The sequence below is a fragment of the Phycodurus eques genome, chromosome 9 (assembly GCF_024500275.1).
Source record: "Phycodurus eques isolate BA_2022a chromosome 9, UOR_Pequ_1.1, whole genome shotgun sequence".
Taxonomy (NCBI): Eukaryota; Metazoa; Chordata; class Actinopteri; order Syngnathiformes; family Syngnathidae; genus Phycodurus; species Phycodurus eques.
In genome coordinates this window covers 29,631,152-29,649,843 of record NC_084533.1, presented here as the reverse complement: position 1 = coordinate 29,649,843, position 18,692 = coordinate 29,631,152, and the positions used below count along the sequence as shown (strand labels likewise).

The window sequence follows — 18,692 nt, the reverse complement described above, 5'->3', positions numbered from 1 at the left end:
TCATCAGTAAACGCATCAACAAAACTGCTAAGAGAATGTTGGATGATCTGGCGGCGGACCAATCACATTGCACGGCAGGACCAGGTGACCAGTAGAGGCGGGTCCAACGGGTGAAATGATTGACAGCATTTGAATCAGCAAATGAACTACAGGACATTAACTTCATGTTTCATACATACGTCACTTTTGTATTCATATTTTACAACAAACATGAAGTCATCAAATTATAAAGTTGTTGTGGAGATGATAAAAGCTTTTGTTTCATGTCATACCATCCAGTGATGTGCCAAGAAATAGATTTGTATTTATTCATGACAGATCAATACGTATTGCTTAACATCTTGATTGACGTGGCTCACCGGCCTCACAACTGACCCCACCCACAATTGAACTTGACCAATCACACGCCTCCCATTGGTGTCGCGGTGATGAATGTGAAATACAAAACATATATTCGTGTTCAGTTACAACATGAATTTCTATCTGTTTTTCCTTATGACTAAATATGCAAATGGCACAACACGTGGTTATTATTTACGTATTTTGTAAGCTTTGGCTCACATTTCTAATTGTCTATAGATTGAATAATATATATTTCCGTATCATAATGCTCTATAGATTGTATAAATTTGGGTTAATTCTGCCTTACATCAAAATGCTAATTATGAACAGTATTAACACAGACGGAGGGACGCTTCAGGGAGTTCTTACGACAGAAATGGAGGGATGGTTTTAGGAAGCCCGTATGACGGAGCCTGAAGTCTCACTCGATGATGTCGTCGACTCGTCAGCTGCCCGGCTAACGAGTCAATTGGCCCGTTAGCGAGCCCATTTGTTGACGTTTGGACGTGACTTTCACGTGCGTGTTCCCTTTATTTCCTGCAAAGCTAAATTAGCTTTTTTTTTTTTTAATCCCTCGTTGTCTTGCTATGCTAACATGAGATAAACTAAGCTAGGCTAGTATTATCCTTTCCCTTCTGTCTTTTGTGCAAATCTTGGCCAGCAGTTATTGTGCTAAGCTAGGGTAATAGTTAGCATAGAAATGGAAGCCTGGTTTCCATTTTGGAGTCCAAAATCATCGTCGAAGTTGGCGTGAAAAATGCGGAGCGGAAGAGCGGATTTCGCAACACCGCTCAGAGAGGAAACGGCGACAAACACGGTTACCATAGCGACGTGACACGGGGAACGCTTGGTTCAGAATCTCGGCGGGACTCGCCGGCAGGTGAGGGGCCGTTCCTTGAAATGTGATTGGTCGGGGCTTTTCGAGGTCACGTGATTTTCTCAAAGGAAGTTCTGCTTCTGGTTCTGGTCCCAGGACTGGACTGGCCTTGCTTCAAAGGTCCGGTGGTTCCGGCTCTTTGGTTGTGATCCAGCTGCAGTGGCATCCACTCACCAACGTTCAGGCACTCTGGAATTCTAGGAATTCAGCTTTTCTACCAAGGAACAAACCAGGGGAAGAACAGTCTCCAGATCCTCCGAACTTTTCCAGGATCCTCGAGAGGAACTCGAGACCCTCGTCACCCAGTGAAACGTCCCGGCTAGCTTTTGGAGATTCCCAAACATTTGGGGAAACAGGAAGTGAGAAATCATCACCCGGAGGTCTGAGCAGAAATTCTCTAAGCCTTAAGGAACACAAACACTCGCGTGCAGAACCTGGGAAGGAATTCAGTTTTTCTGCCGGCTTCTACTCCAAAAGCCCAGTCAGACCAGAGCTAGATGGATCCGCTTCATCGACACTTTGGAATACTACGGTGTCCTTACACAAGTCACATTGTGTGTGTGTGTGTGTGTGTGTGTATGTGCGTGTGCGTGCGCGAGGGAGGGAGGCGGAGGGGTTGTCATGGCGACAGCCTTCAGGACTTGTCATCATATAGGTCCAGAGGGGCCTGGAGGTCCGGGAGCTCCATGCGAGGAGGTGGCGTCGACGTGAAAAAGCGACCACCTGTATGCACACACGCGCGCACACACAAAAACACAAACATCGCATTAATTTCAATTTCACATTCATTCAGGAGTTGCAATTTCAATTTCTAACTTCGGATTTAACCACGACTTTTTTTCCCATCTACAAAATTCAGTGTAAAAAAAAAAAAGAAAACTACAGCTAAAAAAAAAAATCCACAAGCTATATTTCAGGGGGGGTAAGCTAAAAAAAAATCAGCTGTGGGGGGAAAAAAAGTAAATAAAAATAAACCTAGAAAAATATTTTTAAAAATCAACAGTGCGTAAAAATTCAACATTTCGAAAAAAAAAAAAATCTGGAAAAATTTGAACATCTCAATTTTTGTTTTAGTGTTTCAACGTCATAACAATTTGTAAAAAACATCTAAAATATTTTGTGTAAAATATTCATCGTCGTAAAAACGGTAGAAACAATTAAACATCTCAAAAACTATTTGTGTACAAAAAAAAAACAAAAAAAATCTACCTTACAAATCTGTAAAAAAAAAAATTAATGTGCAAAATCCATCCATCCATCCATCCATCCATCCATTTTCTGAGCCGCTTCTCCTCAGTAGGGTCGCGGGCGTGCCGGAGCCTATCCCAGCTGTCACCGGGCAGGAGGCGGGGTACGCCCTGAACCGGTTGCCGGCCAATCGCAGGGCACATACAAACAAACAACCATTCGCACTCACAGTCACACCTACGGGCAATTCAGAGTCTCCAATGAATGCATGTTTTGGGCACGTGGGAGGAAACCGGAGTGCCCGGGGCCGGGGAATGAACCCGGGTCCTCAGAACTGTGAGGCTGACGCTCTAACCGGTCGTCCACCGTGCCGCCATGTGCAAAATGAAGTGTGAAAAAATCGACACGTGAAAAGATACCTTGTGGAGATAAGTTGACTAGTTGGAAGTCAAACTGATTAGAAAGTGGTCACACGAGCATAGGGCTGCACAATTTGGTTGCCATGATAAATGAACCTGATCAGCGGTAAAACTGACATTTAAAATGCGGGCTCTGCTGCGTTTCGAATCAAGCAATTTCTCAAGCCAACGACCAGGGGGCCAACGCAGGGTTAAAGTGCCTATAAAAGGACAAAAAATGTCTTGACAAAGAGTGTTTTTAACAAGCCTGCCAAATGAGCAAAGTCAATCACATACAAAATTTCAGTTGTTTTATTTTCACCTCGCCTCTCAAAAAGAGAAATTAAATAATTCAATAAATCAATTCAAAAAACGATTTCTTTTGTTCGAAATTGTTTTACATCAAAAAAAACCTGGCATTTGAACAGGGGTGTGTAGACTTTTTATGTCCACTGCAGTTTTGCTCCTGCTTTTGTAATCTCTGCCCTATTGTGCTGTTTAACAAGTGGAAACAAAATAGCACCTTGATTGTTATTTTACAAAGATTTTATTCATCGTTATGTTATTTTGTAAAGGTTTTATTTATTATGTTGTAGATTAATTTACATTGTTCAGCAATAGGCGGTGGCCGACTGGTTAGAGCGTCGGCCTCACAGTTCTGAGATGCAGGGTTCAATCCCCGGCCCCGACTGTGTGGAGTTTGCATGTTCTCCCCGCGCCTGCGTGGGTTTTCTCCGGGCACTCCGCTTTCCTCCCACATCCCAAAAACATGCATGAATTGGAGACTCTAAATTGCCCGTAGGTGTGATGTGAGTGCGAATGGTTGTTTGTTTGTACGTGCCCTGCGATTGGCTGGCGACCGGTTCAGGTCCTGCCCGATGATAGGTGGGATAGGCTCCGGCACGCCCGCGACCCTCGTGAGGAGAAGCGGCTCAGAAAACGGATGGATGGATGTTCAGCAATATCTGAATTTTCACATTCATACTTTATTTAGTTATTTTCATTTTATTAGACGTTCATGCTCTGATTGAAATTACTCAACAGGTACTCAGTACTTGAGTCGTTTTTTTTTCACCGAGTACTTTCTTATTCTTTGTCTAGTAATGATTTGGAGGGCTACTTTTGACTTTTACTTGAGTCATATTCTAAAGTGACAGTACTCTTACTTGAGTACTGTCTTACTCTAACCACCTCCGGTCGCGGGCCAGCGAATGTAATCGACAGCGAACGTTCCCTTCGGCGCCACTTTGTGCGGATCCGGAGTTTTGGACGGCGCCGGCGCCGACGCAGGTCCGCCCGTCCACGAGGCCACTTGTGGCTAATAAGTACTAGCTTAAACGCCAGGAGCAGGCCAATTCACAGCGCGGCCGCCGAGCTCGCCGTCGGCTCACGCTGTGCGCAGGTCACCACATCAAAACATCGTTAGCCCAAATAACAGAAAACACTTGAGGGAAGACACATTTTTCAGCTTGTAGGCAGCGCTCGATGGCTAACGATACCACGTGGTGGTGGAAATCACCAAGTAGCTCGCAATTGCGGTGAATACTGCCGTACTTGTATAGCGGGGGGAGGCCGACTCGCGGCAGAAAGTACCCGACCCAGCTCGTGTGCGTCGTCGGGCTCGTTTTAGCCTCGCCCAACTGAGATGGTGAAAACCAGTTTACAATTGGAAACAGAAATTGTTCTCCTCAGTCTTTGCACGCTTTCAGCACTTCCCTTCAAACATATTTCACGTATTTAGAAAACACGAAAACGACTAAGCTGCCAAAGTAACAAGGGAGAACTCAGAAGCGGGGGGGGGGGGGTGGGGGCGGGTCACTCGGCGAACAAAAACCTCACAGCTGACGAGCACCACGGTGAGGAAGAAGCGCGTGCCTCCTGAGGGATGCTCAACCTTTCGAAAAATTCTGTTTCCAAAACAATTTGTGGAAAAACTCAGTGGACATTGACAGAATCCGCTACAAGCGGAAGATCACGTAAGCAACCCAGAAAACAGGATAGCGGACTTCCTGTACATGCTACGCTAACGAGCGTGACTACGGTTTGATGCCATGAAAGTTTAAAGCCCAACTGGGTCAAGTTTTGTTTTGTTTTATTTATGACTCGAGTTAAATGCACGTTTTCCGTTTTTCTGCCATGGGGCGTCGCCACCCACGGGGGCTATGAGCGTGATAATACCCCAACACACACACATTTTCAACATCCACACTTTTCACTCTTCCCACACCTTTAAGTCAATAAAAATGTCAAATTTAAAAGCCTCGCTGACCATGTTATTTTCAGTCGACGCCGTGGGCCGCAAATGGTAGTTTTGACCCCACCGTTGCAGCCATCGAAAGTCCCTCCGGGGTTTTGTCACGGCCCCCTTTGCCAGTGCTTCGACCCGTACGGCGTATTCTTTTTTTTCTTACTGGCGATGGCGATGTCCGGGGCAGGGGTCCGGGGCGGGGCCTCCGGGCGGGGCGGGCCGAGCGGCTCCAGGCTGACGGCGGGTCGGCCGCCGCGCCGGCCCGACGGCGTCCCGCGGCCGTCGGGCGGCCGATCCGCACCCAGATGCTCCACGTCCAGAACCGCGCTGTCCGCGCACGGGACGCCGCTCTGCACGGCAAACACACACATCGTCGGGAACGTCGGGAAGTGCGGCCGACACGGGAGCGCGTTCGGGGAAGCGCCCGTCGACTCACCGCGACGCCGAGAGCCTTGAGGATGTTGAGCTTGCACATGGGACACGTGCAGTGCTCGTGGAGCCACGGATCCACGCACGCCTTGTGGAACACGTGCCTGGACACACGCGTGACATAGCATCCTCACATCAACGACCGTGCGATCGCGTGATCTCACGAGATCATACGCAGGTAGGACTGCTTTTTTACTAGCCGTGACTTCGGTGCCATCGCGCGCCTTACTTGCAGGGAAGGACGCGGAGCACGTCGTTCAGCTGGTAAGCTTCGATGCAAACTGCACAGTGGTTGAAGTCAGGATCCGTCTCCTACGCACGCACACACACACGAGCTGAATTCACATTCACGTTCAAAAGTGTGTCTCGAACAAAAACACACACGCGCGCGCGCGCTTCTTACCTTATCTCCTTTCTTCACCGTCCTGGTGGTCAACTTCCCGATGGCCTTCTTGGCTTCGTCGCCCAAACGGCGCTGGGATCACACCGAGAGGAGACACATTGTCATCACACACGGGCACGCACACGTGTGCACACACGCGCACCCGGACGTACGTGTCCGCGCTGCGGAGCGCCGCCGTATCGTATCTTCTGTATGAAGTAGAAGACGAGCCAAGCGGACGAGATGATCATGAGGACGATGAAGGAGATGGACACGAAGACCAGCGAGCCTCGATTGATGTTCTTGGTGGGACTGCGCTGACCCACCAGGACCGTCACCACCACGCTCAGGTTCCTCTCCAGGTGGGCCAGGATCTCTTTGCCGTAACCTTCCGTGATCATCACCGCCACCGTGTCGCCCGTACCTGAACGCAAGACGACAAACGCGACGTCACACGGGAGGGACGCCGAACGACGCGGCGAGAACCGGCGGGACCAAGACCTTCGACTCCATCCGCCAGGACAATCAGCTCAACCAGGAGCCCCGGGACATACTAGTCCGGGACCAGCGAGCCTTGTAGCTCATGTTAGCACGTTAGCACATTAGCATGGTCACATCTGTGCATGAGCTCTGACCTTCATGACCCATCTTGACGGTCTTGTTGGTGGAGTTGTTGTAGATGAGCACGGCGGAGGCGTTGAAGGCGGCGGCCTTCAGGATTTTCTCCTTGAACGTGCAGTTTCCTCTCTGCAGCAGCGCCACCCACTGGACGCCGCGGGAAGGCGCCACGAATCGCGTGTTGGGGTCGCAGGCCTGACGATCCACAACTACGCGCACGCACACACACATACATAAATAAATACACAAGTAGTTACTTTGCAAGAGTTCAATAAAAGAATGTGACAATTGACCATGAGCTCACTGAAGCCCAAACCCTTTTTTCAAATTCATTCGGATGAATGGCTTTGATATGCTCTTTTGATGGCGAAACAGACTGCACGCTCTCGTCCACGGAGCGGGGCTGAAACGCAAACTACTTTTGCTACTCTGCTCCCAGGCAGTCTTGCAATGTTCACGTCATCGTTTCCAATTGGTCCCCTCACGCACAGGTTCTGCTGCATCGATTTCGATTTTTGTTGTTGTCTTTTGGGTATAACTGGCAAGTAAAACTCAAACCTCCAGGAGACCCGAGAGAGAGAGAAACAGAGCGACAGGGCAAATGAAGCAGTGACGATAATGATAATGTAATGTAATGTTATCGGTGCAGCCAAATTGTCTTCTTCCAAAACGGATTCCGTTCATTTTCCGTTCCAATGAATTCCGCACGGCTTCGGAAATTCCAGTCCAGCATCCGGCATCTCAGGAGGGGAAAGCGGTGAACCATCGACACTGCGTAGCGAAGACGGGGCACTGCTGACCTCGACTCGGGACCACGTGAGCATACTTTTAAGTCCTCAATTCCACCGACACGACTTTTTATGGGGAAGCAGACTCTGGGGACTTTGGGGCGACTACTGGGGATCACACTCCTCAGTCTCCCTGGTCAGGTCTATTCGGGAGCGCTGGAGAGGAGGATCCGTCGGGAAGTGGAATCTCAGATCCAGGAAGAGGTTTTCGTCCTGGCCGTGGAACAGTGCACCGGCGCTACAACATCAGCAGGGTTCTGGAGTTTGCCCAACCACTCTACGTGTGCTTTGTAGACTTGGGGAAGAAGGCGTTCCTTGGGGAGTCCCGTGGAGGGAGCTCCGGTAGTATGGGGTGCCAGACTCCCTAATACGGGCTGTTCAGTCCCCGTACGACCGGCGTCAGAGTTTGGCCCCGCATTGCCGGCAGTAAGCCCGACTCGTGTTCAATGAGGGTTGGACTCCTTCGAGGCTGCGATTTCTGCCAGACTCTGTTCGTCACCTTTTTTGGACAGAATTGTCTTATTTTTGGAGCAGAAGATGTGGTTCTGTTGGCTTCACCGAGCCGTGATCTTCAACTCTCGCTGGAGCGGTTCGCGGCCGGGATGAAAATGAGCATCTCCAAAAAGAAAGGGTGGAGTGCCCTGTCCGGATCGAGGAATCCCGCCCCAAGTGGAGGAGTTCAGATATCCTGGGGTCTCGTTGGCGAGGGAGGGAAGAACGGAGCGGGAGATCGATAGGCGGATCGGTGCAGCGTCTGCGGCGATGCGGACTCCGTATCGGTCCGTCGTAGCGAAGAAGGAGCTGAGCCGAAAGACGAAGCTCTCCGTTTACCGGTCGATTTCGGTTCCTCGCCTCACCTGTGGTCACGAGCTCTGGGTCGCGACCCAAAGAGCAAGATCGTGGATACGAGCGTCTGAAACGCGTTTGCTCCGCACGGTGTCCGGGCTATCCGCGGGTGAGAAGCCCGGTCATCCGGGAGGGGCTCGGAGTCGAGCCGCTGCTCCTCCGCATTGAGAGGAGCCAGATGAGGTAGCTCGGGCGTCTAGTTAGGATCCCACCCGGTACGCCTCCCCGGTGACGTGTTCCGCGCACGTCTCGCCGGAAGAGCCGGTCGCGAGCTAACCCCGACGGACCGATGCGGGCGTGCGACACGTTTGAAGGACGAGGTCATCGGGATCGCCGTCGTCGGCGCCTTTCCCAGCTGCCCGCCCGCGGTGACCCTCCTTCCGAGGGAAGCGAGAGCGTAAAACGACACCCGAGAGACGGCGCCGCCTTCGGCGACCTTCGCCGCGTCGGCAGGTCACGCGAGCGTGCTGCGTTCAGCGGGCGTAGGACGAGACGGCGTTTGTGCGCAGCGTTCGCTCGGGCTCGTAGAGACGAGCGGACTTTGGTACCGCCGACGACGTTTGGAGCGCGACGTCGACGAGTCGCTCATGACGTGTTTTTGGGGCTTGAGGAGGAGGCGGAGCGCCACTGTCGGTGGTGGGCGCCGACTTTGTCACGCTTCTGTCCATTTGTGGCGTGTACGTGTGTTTGTGTGTGTACGAGAGCGTGTGCATTTCTGTTTCGTGTGTGCATGTTTGCTCTTGTTTGCAATTGTGAGTTTCTGTGTGTTTGTTTTTTCATGTCTGTTTATCTGTGTGTGTTTTTGTTCGTCTGTGTTTTGTTTATTTGTATTTTTGTTTACCTGTCTGTTTGCGTGCATGTTTTTGTGCGTGTGAGATTTTGTTTGTCTGTGTTTTAGTGCACTTGTCTTTTTGTCTGTGCACTTGCTTGCGTTTGTGTTACGTCTATTTGTGTCTGCTCCTGTGCGTTATATTTGTTTTGTGGTCGTCTGTATTTGTGTGCTTTTCTTTGTCTTTATTAGTACGTGTGTCCGTTTTAAAGTGTGTATGCTTTTGTATTTGTGATTGCGCGTGTATGTCTGTTGCGCGTCGGCGCACCTCCGCGGCGCGGCGCGGGCGTGACGACGAGCAGCGCACGGGTGTCCACTTTGGGCGAGTTCTGCCCGTACGTCCCGTCATCGCTGCTCAAGACGTGGACGGCGTGTCCTCGCGCGTCCATCACGCTGGCGTTGACCGTGGCGCTCACGTACTCCTCGGACGCCGACGCGGCGCCGCCGCGGTCCGAGCGGCCCGCCCTCGCCCACCGGGTCTGGACCAGCACCAGCGCCAGGACCGGGACCAGGACCGGCACCGAGGCGACGCGGAGCCCGGTCCGGCTGAGGGACGTCATGCCGTCCTCATCCGCAACTGTCGACGGGCAGAAGAAAAACATCAGCGCTGCTGGGCTGTTTTGTCAGGTATTGATTGTTATTCATATCAGTCGAACACAACCGAAGCTTCCGCTTCCTCTCCGCGTCTCCTCCACACGCCTGTGACATGTTTTCTCCACGCCACCTTCATGTCTCCCTGCGCTTCACACGTCTGTACTGTACGCCTTCTCCGTCTTATCATGTCCTCATCTCCACTGCATGCGATCGTCTATGCCAGCGTTCTCCGACCACCGGGCCGTGGACCGGCAGCGGGCCAACCAGAGTCTAAAGCTCAGTACGCACGTAAAGACGTAAAGACGACCGGCCTGTTTGTGTGCCGATTCTGCCTCTTCCCGACCGAGCGCGTCTAACGCCAGACAATCTCAAGTCTTATAAGATGATCCGAGAAGATTGTCCTTCGGTCCGATGTGTGTTAAGAGTGAATTTGTCCCGACTTTAGGGTGTGAAACAGCTCAGGCCCTAAAATCTTAAATAATGAATGCGTTCAATATTTACGACCAAAACTCGGCACGTGTGTGGCGGAATTGCGACATAGAACGGAATGTCGCCAATCGAGAGGTTCCCCGTCAACTACTAAACATAAAAGCCACAAACATGTCCTACAGTATTTTGTATAAAAAAGGGGTTCACCACATGGCAAGAAGTATCTTTTTTTTTTTTACAACGCTCCCGCCTCCGGTCGCCTCGCAGATAATCGGTAACATCGAGGCATATCGGAAGAGTCTTCCAGTCTTCGCTTTTGTGAGATCACGTGTGATCGAGCCAGACTCGGAGATCGGGGGCGCAACAAAATCTTTACGGGCGCGCGGCGTCCTGTGTCGAGATTATCGACGCGCACCACATACGATACGAGCAAAAGTCTTCAATGCCTGATTTTGTATCGTTATGTGTGGAGTCTGTCACAGATAGGAAAAAAAAATCTTCTTAAGATTTGTAAACCTCTTTCCTCCGTGCCTACCGGAAGACCCGCCTCCGCCACGCGCGTGCCCTCCACCTGGGGACGAACATCGCGGGTAGCCTCGCGTTGCTAACTTCGGCGAGCCAGATCGCTGCTAGTCCTAAAAAGATTCGTACCAGAGACAACGTGAATCTTTGTTGCCAAGATATTTTGTAGAATAACGTGCGGACAACTCATTTTTGCTCATGAGAACTTTCTTCATCATAAAAGTCGTAGGATCCCACTCGCACCGACACAGCGACACGAAAAGCGCGCGTGCAACATAAGCGTGTGGAAATATTCGATATAGTTCTTGTGAAATGCGCACGTCTAGCCTCAAACGCAAACAAAAAAGGTGAAATCGAAAGAGTGAAAGAGAGAAACGCTTCATTGTTTGTGGCGTCGTTCCAGCAGGCGAACGCTAACCACAAGACGAGCCCGCCCGACTCGCTGACGGGGAACACGCGCGCTAATTACGCCTACAATCCGCTATACGCGCAACCCACTTCCACTTCGAAGCGCTTCCCCCCGTTCGGGGTGAATTGCGAAGGGGGCCGTGCCGAGCGACCGTACCGACCCTAAACGTCTCGAGTGTCTTTTTTAACGTGTCCGAAGAGTTTGCCTGATCACCCGTCCGTGGCGAAATATCGTCGTTTTTATGAGACGGACTCGATATTTCATATCGTTGATGTTTTTTATGCCACCGATGTCGTGATATAAGAGCATAATGATTCAAGTACAAAGAATGCTGAACATTGGCATTGAAACTCTGCATCTTTTTGCACAATTGTTTTTTGTCAATGTCTTTATGTCCCCAAAGTGTTCTGTAAATTGACTGTTTGTTGTACTAGAGCGGCTCCGACTACCGGAGACAAATTCCTTGTGTGTTTTGGACATACTTGGCAAATAAAGATGATTCTGATTCTGATTCTGAAATGTAGAACAATAAATAAAAGATATCCCAAAATAAATGGATGCGTTACGATTGCAGCGTGGATCGCGAGCTCAGTTAGCGCGACGCGAAACCGAGCGAGCCTGCGACAGTCGCACGTTCTAATCCATCTTATTTATATACAGTGCCTGTTTTCAAACGGTGATTTCAAGTACGACGAGCCGATCGGTTCTTTTCAATCGGATTCGAGTCTGGACTTTGACGAGGCCGTGTTTTGAAAACGGCATTTAAAAACAGCATTTTAAGCTCACTCGGCTTACATTTGTCAGACATTTACATTTGTTTGATGATCTTAATCGCTAAAGTGGGGAAAGGATGCAAAAACCGCAGACTTTGAGAAGGGGGCCAATATTTTTGCGCGGCACTGAAAGCGGGTAGCTGAAATGTTGGGCATCTTTGTTGCCTTCCCCAAAAAAACGGGGAATATGTGATGCGAGGATGTCCAGCTTCAGTTCATCCAAAGGTCGTGGACAAACACGATGAATACATACGTCCATTTCGACACGCCGTGCGTGTGTGTGTGTGTCAAACTGTGCCCCCTTGACAAAACCAAAATTGCTCTCCAACCGCCGCTGTCCGCCACACTCTCATTTCCACATTTCTTTCACAACTTCTGCGCGTCTGTGCAGCGCCCTTCGCGTCGCCATCCGCACATCTCCTCCATCTTTTCTCCTCCTGCCTGTCGATCACGTCCTACACGTCTTCGTGTCCTCTAATTTCCCTCATGTTGATGTTTTTGACGGCCTACTTGGAGCGCGAGTGTATTCGAAGATGTTCTCACAAGTGTATGTGCGTCTTTCTCGACTTGTCCATCACGTCGAGCGAGGCTGGACAGATGATGACCATCATCATCATCATCATCATCATCATCATCATCATCAGGCCTGCTGAAAGTGTGTGTTTGTGTACAAAGTAGAACAACTAAAGATTGCGTTTAAGAGGCTCGTGCACGACTCACGTCTTTGTCTCGGCGCGTGCACGCGGACGCAGGGGCGGCCTCCCCGGTTTGTCGAGCGGCGTCCGGGCGGACCGTGCGGGTCCCGGTGAGCAGGACTCTCGTTGCTGTTGTCGTCCTCGTGCGGGCCTCCTGAAGCCTTTTTTGCCGTGGAAGCTCCCCCAGCTCAGGCCGACAGCTGTGGCGTAGCGCGCATGCGCACTCACGCTCGCACGCGCCACACCACGTGACGAACGCGTGAGCGTGTGTTTTCCGCCGAGATTTACATCAAGTATCGCGAGAACGTGCAGTTTTAGTGAAAAGAATGAATAATCAGAATCAGAATCATCTTTATTTGCCAAGTGTGTCCAAAACACACAAGGAATTTGTCTCCGGTCGTTGGAGCCGCTCTAGTACGACGGACGGTCAATTTACAGAACACTTTGGAGACATAAAGACATTGACAAAAAACAATTGTGCAAAAAGATGCAGAGTCCTCGAGCACTTAGAGCAGTTCGAAGGACTCATATTGCAATCGTGCGGTGCAATGAGCATTGTGCAAAGGGCGCCGAGACTTCAAGGAGTGTATGCGGTTTCAAGTGACGAGTAGTGCGATCATCTGGGACAATGTCGGTTGTGCAAATGTTACAGATACTCCTCGATCCGTGTGCAAATGGAGCAGATGATACTCTGGCATGAGTGGCCAGTATATGCAAATAGTGCAGCATGGCGAGACAACTACAGTGAGTGCACAAGTAATAAATAATTGGCCCCACAGAAATGTGACAACCAACTCAAGTCAAAAAATTGCCAGCTTGTCGTCATGGAATTATAGGTTAGGTGTTTAGGAAGGTGATCGCAAGAGGGAAGAAGCTGTCGGAATGTCTACTAGTTGTAGTTTGCGTCGATCGGTAGCGCCTACCTGAGGGAAGGAGCCGGAAGAGCCGGTGACCGGGGTGCAGACGGTCCGAGAGGATTTGGCACGCCCTTGTCTTAGTTCTGGCAGCGTGCAAGTCCTCAAGGGCGGGTAGGGGGGTACCGACAATCCTTTCAGCAGTTTTGGTTGTCCGTCGCAGTCGGAGTTTGTCCTTTTTCGTAGCGGCGCCGAACCAGACTGCGATGGAAGAACACAGGACCGATTCGATGACCGCCGTGTAGAACATCAGAATATCATGTAAGACCTTTCTACCGTATTCAAATTTTTTGAGAGGTACCTGTAAAATAGTCAAATTATTCAACAGTAATATTTGTACAATGAGTGAAATGTGGGAAGTATATTCTTGACAGTGATATCGAATATTACAATCATGAATTACAATACAACCAAATATGTATGGATAAGAGTTCAATTCAAACTGGAGAGGAATCCGAATCGGCTTCATTGGCCGAGTGTGAGAAAACAAGAAACGAAAGGAAGTCGGAGCCGCTCCAGTACGACGGCGAACAGCCGCTGTGACGACGGATGCGTTTCGGACATCAGTCATCGAGCGACGAAAGTGGACCGCTCGTGCGCCGACGCTCATATAATGCCAATTGAACGTAACTAATACTGCAACGATCCGGTACCGTGACCATTGTGCAAATGGTGCAGAAAGTTCTCAAGCGCGAGTGGCCAGTGGTAATCGACAACATTATGCAAACGGTGCAGCCAAGAAGGGAGATGTGCAAAAACGTACAGTTCAATGACAGACATTCAAATACGAAGAATATAAATACGGATAATATATATATACGTGTAATCTTGTCACATCGTAAGACATTGTCGCAACATGCGCAGGAGGAATTTCTCTCTCCGAGAGAGAGAGGCGAAGCGGAAGAACGTTTGATGATTCACAGCCAAAAGCAACATTTCTTCTCACTTCCGCTTCCTCCGAGCTAAACAATTATGACGACAACAACCTTCAAAAGCGATGGAGGAACACGACAAGAACCTACCGGAAAGTTCTAAAGCGATCGAGGACTAGATTTATAAATCCTATAATGACGAAGTAGCAGGCCGCTCGACGACTTGCACCTCCCGAAGAACTCGTGCGGAGCGCGTGTTGTGTACATTGAAGTATTTGGACACACACTTTAGACGCGTGAACATTTTTGAGGACGAGAATGTGTCACCGTGGCAACCACAGACGGGAAGTGTCCTTATCATGACGTGAAAACAGGAAACGGGGCGAATGCTTTCCACACGCGCAGCCCCGCTGTGTCGGATCATTACCCGACTACCCGGCGTGCGCTTCATCTCTCACAGACGACCGCTCTCCAGATGCGAGCCAGCCGACTCCTCCAAAGTCCTCCTCTCCTCAAAACAGATCGGGACCGCATCAGGCTTGAACTGGAATGAGACCGAGCAACTACAACTACACGTGCCCTCACTCGTCTGCAGGGGAAGAAGGACGAGGAGAAAGAAGAGCAAGGAGAAGAACAGGAATACCAAGGAAATTTGGGAGAAGACTCTGCTCCAAGCTTACAAAGACAAGCTAACTTGTCCAAGAGTTTCACTGAACTTCCAAAAAAAAAACACTGTGGGTGGGGTGGGAGGAAAGAATTGGAGTTTTATTTCAAATACAAAAAAAACACTGGGACAAATTGACAAGAGGAAGGAGCAAAAGAAGATGAAGTGGTTTGGGCTTCAGGTCTTGGTCTGGGTCTGGCTGCCGCGATCCGTCCTCGGCGCGTCGTCGTCTCCCGGTCCCGCTGAGGAATGTTCCGGCATGTCCGTGCGTGAGTTGACTCTTCTCCTCGTTTCCCATCATTCTTTTCACCAAACGTGACTTGGCCAGTTTGCTTGAAAAGACCTTCGATCGAGCTCGAAACTCGGTACGACGCACGTGACATATTACCCAGAAGGAAGACGCGCTGTCGGGTCTCTGCCGCGCCAACGTCTTTTCGGTTTGAGACAAGAACCGGTGTTCTGCCTTCTCCGGGTCTCGACAAGGATGCGGATTCTCGTCTTTACGGGTCTAAACACTGTCACGGGTTCTGGTCTCTGCAAGTCTAGAGACACGTCGTCATGTCTTCAGGTGTAGACGGTTGTCGGATCATCCTTCCAGTGGTGTGAAGAATCTGAGCAGCTACTTCCCTCAGGTCTAAGAAGTTTGTTTTCAAATGTCCATAGATGAAAAGCAGTCAAGAGAAAAATACTGAGCTGAGGGTAGACCTGGTCAGCGAGTCCACAGTCCGCATTGCACCGCCTCGCTCATTCACGTAGCTTCTTAGAGCGTAGTCCTCTCCCATTGGTCGACTAGAGCCACCTGCGATCGGCACTCGCGTGAGCATGGCGACGTCCGGGTCCCCTGATCGCAGACCTTCATCCGATTGGTTACTTTGGTTGACCAGCTGTCTATTGCTGCGTTCATGGAAGCATTCGTGCAACGTGATTACACGTCAAGTCAATGCAGTGGCGGGCGACGCGTACGACACGACGCGAGCGGGGCGCGCGTGTGAAAATTCGACTCCTTTTCCCATTGGCTCGGTGCTGGGAGATTTGAACCGCAACCGCAAATTGCGTCGTGACAGCCAATCGGAGTCGAGAATGCTGAGCGCAGGGCCCGCCCCGCAGCTAATTCCGCCGCCCCCCCAAACCCACCGTAGCCCAGTGACCAGAACAGGGCCAGGAGGCGGGCCCGACCGAGGCGGGAGGCGCCGACACCCACGATGGGCCCCGAGTCAGCCGGGGACCCCACGAAGCCCGAGGGAGAGAAGGCCGACGACCGCGGCGCCGCACCCGGGGGAGAGGCAAGGGGAGGGCACAGGCCCGGGACGCAGCAGCGTGGCCCCCAAGTCCCCTCAGGGGACTATTCTGACTTGATTATACAGTACATTAGGACCGTAACAACACACAAACATACAAGGAGGCCTAGTTAGCATCGAGTCACAGAGAGTCCGCACACAAAATGAGTAGCGCTCGCTTAATCAATAGATTCAAAACAAAGCAGGAAATACCAAACTTGGATCTGAAGTTGCTCAACCGAGCAGATCTCAGGCAGGCTTGGAATCGGGTGACCTCTAGCTACCAATAGCGTCTTCCCCTTTGCCAAACAGTTGACCTGTAACTTCATAGTGACACTTTTCCAATTGTGCACATCTCCGTGGTGACATTGTTACTGTCGTAGCTTAGTCACTCTGCGGTACTTGCATAACTGTTGTTGGTCAGGATTACCACACGACCGGTCACCTTACATGACTCTCCATACTTATTGTATGCATTTAATGTCCTAAATGTATCTTTTGGTAACGTTGCAGTAGTACGAGAGTGGCTCCAAATACCAGAGACAAATTCCTCGTGTGTTTTTAACATACTTGGTCGTCAGTCAAGCTGATTCTGATTCCATGACGTAGACCTCTCTCTCAAGCACTGCGGCGCTTGATCTGGCAACTTGCTGGCGGTTTTCCAGCTGCGTCTTCCTTCCGCATCACCGCCTCGCCTCATCACCTTCTGGCCTTGGAAGGAGAAGGTTCTGATAAACTCCTCTTTGGGTTTCGCACAGTGAGCCGTGTCGCGGTGTGTCTGCGCAGGTCTCCGGGCCTTCCGGCTGAAGGTGTCGTGCAACGTGACCGCTCTGAACGAGAAGCAGCTGAAGGAGATCCAGGCCCCGACCACCGAGTTGTACCTGCCGGCGCTCTACCTCCTGGCCTTGGCGGCGGGTCTCCCGGCCAACCTGCTGGCCCTTTGGATCCTGGTGTTCAAAAGCAAGCGTCTCCCGTCCACCGTCCTGCTCATCAACCTGACGGCGGTGGACTCTCTGCTGCTGCTGGCGCTGCCCTTCCGCATCGCTTACCACTTCCGAGGGAGCCACTGGGAGTTGGGCGAGCCGTTCTGCCGGATTGTCACGGCCTCGTTCTACGGGAACATGTACGGGTCGGTGCTGTGCCTGGCGCTGGTGGCTCTGGACCGCTACGTGGCCCTGGTGCACCCGTTCGGCGCCAAGACCCTGCGCAGCCGGCGGACGTCTCTGCAAATGACAGCGCTGGTGTGGGCGGCGGTGCTGGCGGCCATGTTGCCGCTGCTGTCGTCGCAGCAGACGTACGCTCTGGACCGGCCCCACATCACCACCTGCCACGACGCGCTTCCCCAGCGCGAGCAGGAGAACTTCTTCCTGCCCTACTTCGTCACGCTGTTCACGCTGGGCTTCCTGCTGCCCTTCGTCGTCATCGTGTTCTGCCACTGCGGCGTCCTGCGAGCGCTGCTGGCCGAGGGCGAGCGTTACGCCCACGCCGTCCGGGTCACGCTGCTGGTACTGCTGGTGTTCGTGGTCTGCGTGCTGCCCAGTAACGTCCTCCTGCTCCTCACCTACGCGCTGAGGACGTGTACGTGCCGTACATGCTCAGCTTGGCCGTTAGCACCTTCAGCAGCAGCGTGGACCCCTTCATCTTCTACTACGTGTCGGCGGACTTCAGGGACAAGGCCGAAAGCCTGCTCTGTTGCCGCGGCAACGCTCCGCCACCGGCCAACCCGCCGAACAAAGCGTCCCACTCCTCGTACGCATCCGGGCCCAGGACGAAGGTCACCCTGCTGTCTGTCTCCACGCGGACCTGAACATCACCGCGCCACGGAGAAAAGCAGTTAAAGAACACTTTTACATACTTGAGACCATGTGACCACTTGCTGATGATTGTGATCTTCCAAGGAAGTCCTGAATAACTTCCCTCAAAACAACACCAACGATTTCATGGAACACAGAGCAGCTTTGTGTAAATTCAGTGAAACATCTGAACCTATTAACCACTATTTTAGACAGTTTTGTGTTACTACATCACTTTATCACATGTACACTTTGTATAATAGCTAGCTAACCAAATACATATTGTTGAATCCTTCTCTTGGTACTTCATCTTTTTCTGCGATTGTCTCATCTCAGAATGAGCTTTATTGTCACTGCACACAAAAATGTCAACAAAGCACAATGAAATTTCGGCATGCGGCTCTACAAACAATTCCGGTTCTTGACCCGCTCATTGTGGAAAGTGCCTTGAGATAACTGTTGTGAATTGGCGCTCGATACAGGAAAATAAAAGTGACTTGACTCACACAGAGCCATGAACACAATGTCCCAAGAAATGCGACCTAAAATACTCAAGTGTCAAGAAATACCTCAAAATTAATCGTTAGAAGTATCTGAAGGAGAATAATCATAGTTAAGCGCATATAGTGCATTCATTTGAAAACTTTGTTGTGATTAAGTTCATGAGTTTAGTTGTAGTTGTGTCAGTTCTGCTAACGCCACACAAGCACGACCTTTCAGATACCGCCCCAATATAGGCATACGTGTGTGTCGGCGGCCGAACGAGCCACACTCGCAATCGCGTATTTGGATTGGCGGTGGAACC

General features: G+C 50.9%; 2 protein-coding genes across 3 annotated transcripts; one reads left to right on the top strand and one right to left on the bottom strand.

The window, feature by feature from the left end:
• Positions 1–12,699, bottom strand: rnf130 (ring finger protein 130). Of its 2 annotated transcripts, none has more exons than XM_061686105.1 (9): positions 12,393–12,697; positions 9,214–9,522; positions 6,500–6,691; positions 6,038–6,288; positions 5,886–5,957; positions 5,712–5,794; positions 5,490–5,586; positions 5,217–5,403; positions 1–1,942 (listed from the first exon to the last, which is right to left on the bottom strand). In XM_061686105.1, exons 2-9 carry the CDS (start codon positions 9,503–9,505, stop codon positions 1,854–1,856), a joined length of 1,263 nt encoding a protein of 420 aa, XP_061542089.1. In that variant the 5' UTR covers positions 9,506–9,522; positions 12,393–12,697; the 3' UTR covers positions 1–1,853. The 2 variants fall into 2 exon arrangements, 1 of the variants encoding a protein (XP_061542089.1); XR_009769217.1 differs by having other exon boundaries at positions 1,856–1,942; positions 5,075–5,403; positions 12,393–12,699.
• Positions 12,700–14,263: 1,564 nt separating this feature from the next.
• si:ch211-132p1.2 (proteinase-activated receptor 4) lies at positions 14,264–18,479 on the top strand. The gene is given in 3 exon segments (XM_061685630.1): positions 14,264–15,086; positions 16,881–17,660; positions 17,663–18,479. Coding segments are annotated over 3 exon segments (1,566 nt in total). The 5' UTR covers positions 14,264–14,539; the 3' UTR covers positions 17,902–18,479.
• Positions 18,480–18,692: the final 213 nt, after the last annotated feature.

Excerpts from the sequence above, each read along its gene's own strand:
- rnf130 (XM_061686105.1), bottom strand. The coding sequence starts at position 9,505 with ATGACGTCCCTCAGCCGGACCGGGCTCCGCGTCGCCTCGGTGCCGGTC. Across the intron at positions 6,692-9,213 it reads GCCCGCGCCGCGCCGCGGAG|TTGTGGATCGTCAGGCCTGC; the intron begins GTGCGCCGACGC and ends GCGTGCGCGTAG. Across the intron at positions 6,289-6,499 it reads CGTCAAGATGGGTCATGAAG|GTACGGGCGACACGGTGGCG; the intron begins GTCAGAGCTCAT and ends TCTTGCGTTCAG.